The sequence below is a fragment of the Lipotes vexillifer genome, unplaced genomic scaffold (assembly GCF_000442215.2).
Source record: "Lipotes vexillifer unplaced genomic scaffold, Lipotes_vexillifer_v1.1 scaffold79, whole genome shotgun sequence".
In the NCBI taxonomy this organism is placed as follows: Eukaryota; Metazoa; Chordata; class Mammalia; order Artiodactyla; family Lipotidae; genus Lipotes; species Lipotes vexillifer.
In genome coordinates this window covers 1,309,519-1,317,440 of record NW_006775678.1, presented here as the reverse complement: position 1 = coordinate 1,317,440, position 7,922 = coordinate 1,309,519, and the positions used below count along the sequence as shown (strand labels likewise).

The 7,922-nt window shown below is 46.0% G+C and overlaps 1 protein-coding gene across 2 annotated transcripts in view; it reads right to left on the bottom strand.

The window, feature by feature from the left end:
* Positions 1–2,234: 2,234 nt before the first annotated feature.
* The window catches only part of ZNF532 (zinc finger protein 532), a 110,419-nt gene continuing 104,731 nt past the window's right edge, over positions 2,235–7,922 (bottom strand). For both annotated transcript variants that reach the window (XM_007450113.1, XM_007450112.1), the window contains exons 7-9: positions 6,460–6,572; positions 4,091–4,238; positions 2,235–2,729 (exon numbers count right to left, since the gene is read on the bottom strand). In XM_007450113.1, the coding sequence (XP_007450175.1) occupies positions 2,235–2,729; positions 4,091–4,238; positions 6,460–6,572 (756 nt within the window). The remainder of the gene's footprint in view (positions 2,730–4,090; positions 4,239–6,459; positions 6,573–7,922) is intronic.

Below are 7,922 nucleotides of genomic sequence, written 5' to 3'. Positions count from 1 at the left end.
ACCTCTGGGCCTATTTTAAAACTTTCCTGGATGCTCATCTAGGCATTTAATAGATGCCAATTTCACATTACCCAGCACATCTGGGTATTTATGAGTAGACAGACTCCCAAGTTATCTTATAAAAGTCATAGTGCCACAAACAAAAATTTCTAGTATTGTGTTTTGCATACTTTTTATTTGTTGAATAAAGGAGTATTTGTGAATATGTACATAAACACATAGAGCGAGCACTAGATTTAGAGTAAGAATATCTGGGTTCTAATACGCAAAGCCACTTACCAGCTCTGAGGGCTTAGGCCAAGAACTTAATGAGTTCAGCTTCCTCGACTGTAAAACTAGGCTATTAGACCCGTGCAGCCCACCACACAGGTTTATTGCAAGGTTCAAATGCAGAAACATATGAAAAGTGCTATGAATACAACTTAAGAGCAATACAAGTATAAATATAACAAGTAACAGCAATTGAATTTCACGTTGAGGCGTACTTAATCACACCCTCGGGTTATACCGATGTACTGATGGAGTCAATATGAAAGTGACAAAATAGCTGATTGCTAACAAGAATGAATATGCCGCTCTTCTGAGCAGGGAGAATCCTGCAATATCCCATAGCCCATCCCTGCAATGAATCACTCCCTAAACTTCATGAAGATGTCAGCGACCCACCATCAATAACTCTCTCACGGAAGCACAAGGGCCAAACGTCCCACGTTTATTTACATATGAAATGTGTTTAATACAGTTAGGATGGATATGGTTAGTGCATGACACCTGACAGCAGCAAGACCTTTTGAGGAACCGAACGTTGACTACAGTATATCATGCAAGTATATCTATATATACACAAAAGAATTTCTTCTCTTAAAAAAAAAAAGTACAAAACGTGTTTAGGGATAAATACAAGATATAAAATGCAAAAGAAAACACAAAACACAAAACCAAAGAGTATAACTCTCCCAGAGAACTATAAACGTTTGGAAGGGACAGAAGAGTACCTCGGCTGCACTAAGAAAGCGGAACTACCGATGTTAAAGATACTTATTTAAATGGCTGAACTAAACCCAGGTGGCTCAGTGCTGACTTGAACGGCCAATTGCGACATGCCGGCTGCTGCATCAGTAAGGTGGAAGTTGTGCATCCCAAGTCTACTAAGTACCAGGACGTATGGCAGTAGCACCCTGAACAGGAAACGCCAACTCTTTAGACAGCAAAGGGTTAAGTCAATTGTGATTTTTTTTTTTTTCCTGTCAAGAGCCAGAGAAATACTTGATATTTTTAGTTGTGTCTTTGCAATAGTTAATAAATTACATGACAAAAGCTTGACTATATAAATCTATTGGTCTAACTACGTATTTGTAACTTTTACAGTAGTCCAGCCCTTTCGCTGCTATATCTCCTTGTGCTCTTTAGAAGTCAGCCTTGCAAATCGGCCCAGAAAGCCACCGCTGCCCCCAGCCACCCCGCACCCCCGTTTTTTCCCTTTAGGATACCCTTCTTCCCCATTCTGAGATGGAATTAATCCACGTTCCTTACTGGATTTCTGGCCCAAGTTTTCATCCCCCCACTGAGAAAGAAACGATCTGCAAGGCTGCTTTCCACACAGTTTGGCCTGGAGAAGACGCCACACGCCGGGCTGCGGTCCTGGTGGGGCCGGCACTCCCTGGCGGAGCAGGCACGTTGAGGATAGTGCTAAGACACTTAAAAGTCCCTAGTGTTTTTGAGACCTACAATCACCTACGATTTATGTAGTGAATTCTAAAAATTAAAAACACTAAAAAAGGCATTATCGTAGCCTGTAATTAGTTAACCCATTCAAATCCGTGACATACAAAATGGTTTATTTGAATTCAGGAACTGCCCCTGATACTAACAACTGTTTTAAAGAAACAGTACAAAAAGAAAAATTCTAACTCAAATTAAAAAACAAAAAGAACCCAAGAACGAAACAAAAAAAACCTTCAAAACATTTTCCACTAAATACTGATATAAACATGTAACAAAGAGTATAAAAAGTTATTCATTTAAATATATACAAACTCTTTTCAACTCAAATACTGTTTTAATACTTAATCGAGGAGGATATACAGGAGGAGGCGGAGAAGGGAGTGGAAGGAGGATATATTGCAACAGCCTAGACAGTACTGTTAACTCTATGATAACTGCCAACTTTTTGTAAGAAAACTGTCTCTTTGCTTCCAATGTGGACCGGGACTCTCGGCGGGAGGGGTGCGCGGCTATTTCTCCGCTGAGCTCACTCTTTTGGATTTGATGAAGGCCATGCCGTGGGTCCGCATGTGGGCGTTTAAGGCAGCTTCCGTCTCGAACGTCTTTGCACATACTTTGCACGTTCTGTCCGACACGGGGCCGTCGGCCGGCGCGTCCTCTGGGCCAGGCTTGTTCTCCTGCTGGCTCTCCTCGCCGGCCCCGTTCTGCTTAGCCGCTGGCTGCGGCTCCTTCAGTTTGTGGACGATGAAGAGGTGCCGGGACAGGGAGACGTGCGACGTGTAGCAGAGGCCGCACTCGCGGCACTGGTGGGACGAGCCGTCCGACTTGTGCTGCGGAATGTGCTCGTGGAACTGCAGCAGGTTCTCCGTGGTGAAGCCGCACACGGCGCACTTGTGCACCTTGAACACATTGATCTTCAGCTTCTTCAGGGGCTGCGTGATGGCTCCTCGGGGAGGTCTGAACTCTAAAACGGGTTCTTCCAACTTCCGCTTGGGACTGGGAACCTTGGAGAGAAAAACAGAGCAGGTGACGCACTGAAAACCGGTCTCTGGGCGGGTGACGGGCGGTCGGTGCTCGCAGGCTCCGGGGCTGCGGGGAAACGTGTCCCAGGAGCGGGGGGGTGCGGGCTCCTTACGGCTGCGCGGCCGCCGCCCCACCCAAGGGTCGTGCCTTCCAGCCCCCCAACAGAGGTGGACTCAGCTCCGGGATGACCGGGCATCCTCCAACAGCCGGCTTGGTAGGACAGACAGGTCCCAGCCCTCGTGGGACACAGGCGCCAACGGAGTGACGAAGAGCCACGAAGGAGCCAGCGTGCAGCGTGGCAGGGACAGCCTGAGCCAGGCGGCCACACGGGGAAAGGGGCCCAGGAGGCAGGCCAGGGGGGCCGGGGCAGGGCGACCAGGTGAGTGTGCAGATGAGGCCGAGGAGAGGCAGGGGGCGGGCGGACTGAAAAGCACCTCGTGGAGGAGGAGATGTCCGCACCTGTGCTTCTGCCGAGACTCAGGTGGAGCCACCTGAGCCTCACCGGGTCTCCTAAGCGCCCTTTCCTGCCCACTCACCTTCCTCCCACTCCTTCCCCTCTGGCCTCATCAAATCCCCTCCCTTCCAGCTCTCTAAAAAGCCAAGACGAGGGGCCGCCCTGTCCTCCCAGCTCTGCAGCCGTCCTGCTTTTCCGCCTTGACCTAGGGCTGCTCCTGCACATACATTCTTTACTTCCCCCCCCGCCTCCCCATCGCTTGAGGGAAAGGGTTACAATTTAATGCGACACTGAGTCTGACTTGTATTCTGATTTCAACGATTAACTCCTTGAAAGCACACACAGGCTTTTACCCAGGAACGTTCCAGACGCAGCAAAGGGCCAAAGACAGCAGGTCTCCTAAGTGTCTGCTTTACTGCAACAGCACTTGCGACACACACACACCGTGTACTCAGGCTAGTATACGTTCTGTTGTCTGCTTCAAGTTCACTACCTACTGATAAGGCACTATCTTATCTTAATCCTTTATCAGTACAAAGAGAAGCTAAATGGAATCAATTTTGATGACTGAAAGGAGTCTAGATTCATACAATCCCCCGGCTAAGAGACAACTTCTGCGAGTCAACATAAAATTTTATATGTAAGTAGATCAATCCCTAAAGTTGTGTCTGGAAGGATACAGAAGAAACTTAATAAAGGTTACCTTTTAGGAGGCAAGACGAAAGCTCAGAACGAGTGCAGAGAGAGCGTCCCTATTATTTTAAAGTTTTATGCACAGTCTGAATTTTTAAAACTGTGTAACCGTAGAATAACTTAAATGCAGAAAAAAAAATGGCAAAAGCAAGTCACCACAACTTCACTGTAAAGAGAACACGTGCAGTGTTTGACCTTGGTATCTTCTTTTATTTCTGCTTCCTCCTCATTGGTGGCTTCTGTCATTTCTTTCAAGTCAGGATCCTTAATTCCGTGCATGAGTTGGATATGTTTCTCCAGCATTAACCGTTTCGTGAAGGTACGCCTGGAGTCTGGGCAGTGCCTGTGAGGAAAAAGACAAGGAAATAACCTACTTGCTTTAAAGGAACTCACTGAGGCGCACATTCACTGCTGAAAGCCCTCAGCCGGCCGACAGCCCGCTCAGAGGGGCCAGGGTCGTCTGCATGAGTACCACTGGTCCAAAGCGAAAGAGTAATTTTTGCTATGAATCATAGTTTCCAATTGGTAAAAAAAAAAAAAATTCTTGCAGCTTTTGTTAAAAGTTTTCTATCAGTTTTTGTGTCCTTACAGGACCAGCCTAATTTGGGTCAGACGGAGTATTTATTTTCTGAGTTTGGTTAAAGTATTACTTAATTCGTTATTCTAGATGGCTGTAATTTTTAACACGGAGAACATTAAATTTCAAAAGTTTTCTTTCCAGTGACTCAGACGGTTCCCTCAGAATTTACGTCATGAGACACTTTAACAGGAAGAAAGTCCCTGCCTGACTCCTTCACGCTGGTGTTAACGATTCCTGTCCACTCTGCCGTAACACAGACAAGACAGACTGTCTCCCCATCAAATTCCTCATCAAAGCACAAATGCAGTATGTATGGTTAGAACCGCAGCGCTCAAATACAGGTGTTCAGTCAGTCGATTAAAATGTAGAAAACTGTGAACAGATATCCAAAACAGGTCAATTATTTAAATTGTCGTTTCAGCTTGTGCAAAATTATGTTAATTATGATTACAGTTTTTCTTTAGAAGATGTGACTGTATCATTTTCTTAATCAAACAGGCCAAAAACAGGTAAACGAAAGTTAACGACCATGGTGATTACAGATACTCTAAGCCAGATGTCAAGAATACCACTGCAGCGAAGGTGGATGGCAAGTTCCTCATGGCTTATGAAGAACCAAATTTGCTGTCTTCAGAGAGGCTTCTAAGAATTTTATAATGATTGGCTCCAAATTCTGATATCATGTTAGAGACGCTCTACGGGGCAGCAGTGGGAGCCAGCAGCAACTCCAAAGAACAAACGCAATTAGCTGGACAATCCTGGCATTTTACTGCCTCACAGGCACTTCACGAGGAAGTGAACACACCTGTTAGAGGAAGGACTGTGCCATCCACGCCAGCACTCCTGTCCATTTTCTCAGCCCAGGGTTTCCTCCTAAATTCACTGATTCTTTCAATGCAGTCTCAACATACAGACTGTATTTACAGAATGTCCTCATCTCACCAAAATCACTCCCAGCTTCAATTTCACGGAAGGAGGGTCCCTGTTTTCCTACCCTAGAAACACTCCCTAACTAACACCCAAGAAACACTCCCTAACTAACCAAGACACAGCAAAGCCCCGGCGATCTGGAAGCCGACTTTCTCACGTTCCCTCAGCCACATGGTACACGGAGCCCTGCTTTCATCGTGGCCACACACTGGCTATATGGCTTCTGTGTCATTTAGTCCTCTTTTATGAGAAGTGCCTTAAAGTAAGTAACCCTGTTATATCACCTCACTTCAGGCATGTTCTGAGTGGGTGAGAAAGCTTTCTCACTAATAATAACAATCTCTGACCTTCATATACAAAGAATCTCATGGACTGTCCACTCAGTGGGCTGGCCCACTCAGTTCCTTGAATTTGGTCTCTAACCAACAGCGTGTGCTGAGATGAGGGATGCACTGCAGCCGAGGGGCAAACGTCCAGCCCAGGATGACTCCATGACTGGCCCCACCAGGGCCCGCTCTGAACCCTGAGCAGATCCACCAGCCCAAACGGCTTACTGATGCTGCCAATTCCCTGTGTGTAAGAGACCGAAGAGCATCTCATTCAACCGTGCACCTACCTGCCCGTGAGGCACTTCTCCAAAATTCTCAGTAATAAAATGCCTACCTCTGTATAATGGATAAGAACATAGGTGGGAATTCCCTGGGAGTACAGTGGTTAGGACTCTGTGCTTTCACTGCTGAGGGCCCGAGTTCAATCCCTGGTCGGGGAACTAAGATCCCACAAACTGTGTGGCCAAAAAAAAAAGAACAAAGGTAGCAGATAAGAACATACAAAGGGTGGGCAAGGGACTGCTCCTTTTTATTTTAATATTGTTAAGTGTTACAAACCAAGCGAGAATGGTCTGTCAAAACAAAATACAATTCCGAAAGGAAATCCATACACCATGGAGCAGAGAATGGGAAAAGGGAAAGTTAATGGTGAAATGGGAAAAACCTTCGAGAAGTTCCAGGCTAATCCTTTCACTGTGCTTCCCACATTAGAAATCACGACTTACGAGCAGGTATAAACTTTCCTGATGCCTTTGTGCTTGATCCGGTTGTGACGGCACAGGCTGTGGGATGAGCTGAAAGACTTGTCACACTGGCGGCAGGGGTGCTTCTTCATTTGCTTTATTAGGAGAAAAGAGAAAGAAAGTCACTTGAGAGAACAAAAACGGAAACACTTTACAAATTAAAAACTCTTTTGTAAGAGTCTAAGTATCACTGCTACTTAGCAATACGGTAACAAGACCAGACTATTGCAAAGGTGTAACAGAGGACTTCCCTGGTGGTGCAGTGGTTAGCCTGCCAGTGCAGGGGACACGGGTTTGAGCCCTGGTCTGGGAGGATCCCACATGCCACGGAGCAACTAAGCCCGTGCGCCACAACTATTGAGCCTGCCTGCGCTCTAGAGCTCATGAGCCACAACTACTGAGCCCGTGAGCCACAACTACTGAAGCCCACGCGCCTAGAGCCAGCGCTCCACAACAAGAGAAGTCACCGCAATGAGAAGCCCGCGCACCACAGTGAAGAGTAGCCCCTGCTCGACGCAACTAGAGAACAGCTTGCACGCAGCAATGAAGACCCAATGCAGCCAAAAATCAATCCATCCATCAATTAAAAAAAAAAAAAAGTAACAGAAAGGGTGGGCAGGGCTGGAGTAATCATGGAGGGTTCATTTCTAGAGAACACACTTTATCATAAGACTAAAAAACTATTTTTTTCCTTAAAAACTTATGATTTTGATTCAACACAAACACCCAGACAGCTGAAAAGAAAACATTACATAAATTTTCTTTGCGTAAGAGATGTTATTTTTAAAAAGCAGATAACCTAGAAAAACAATTCTTCAGCAGATACCAAATAAAGCCATTAGTTAATTTGTTATATCCAGAAAGAACAGGTTTCCTTCTCCAATATGCCATTTTAAATTACATCTCTGGCTAATTTTAAACATTTTAGCTTCTCCCACTAATAACTAATTATTCCTTAAATAAGGAAAGAGTTTTCCAAGAATGCTTTCTGTTTTAAATGATACCATTTGGTTATCTCAAGAACACAAGTTTGAAATTACTTTGGGGATATTGCCTGTTGGTATATGTAGAGAGAGAGTGTGTGTGTGTGTGTGTGTGTGTGTGTTTGTGTGTGTGCGCGCGCGTATGTGTGCGTGCTGGGGAGGGACACTGAGAAAGCAAGAGAGCACGATCAAGAGATATATAAAAATCTGGGCTTCCCTGGTGGCGCAGTGGTTGAGAGTCCGCCTGCCGATGCAGGGGACACGGGTTCGTGCCCCGGTCCGGGAGGATCCCACATGCCGCGGAGCGGCTGGGCCCGTGAGCCATGGCCGCTGAGCCTGCGCGTCTGGAGCCTGTGCTCTGCAACAGGAGAGGCCGCAGCGGTGGGAGGCCGGCGTACCGCAAAAAAAAAAAAAAAAAAAAGAGAGAAATAAAAAACCAAAGTGAAAGCATCCCTCTTTTGC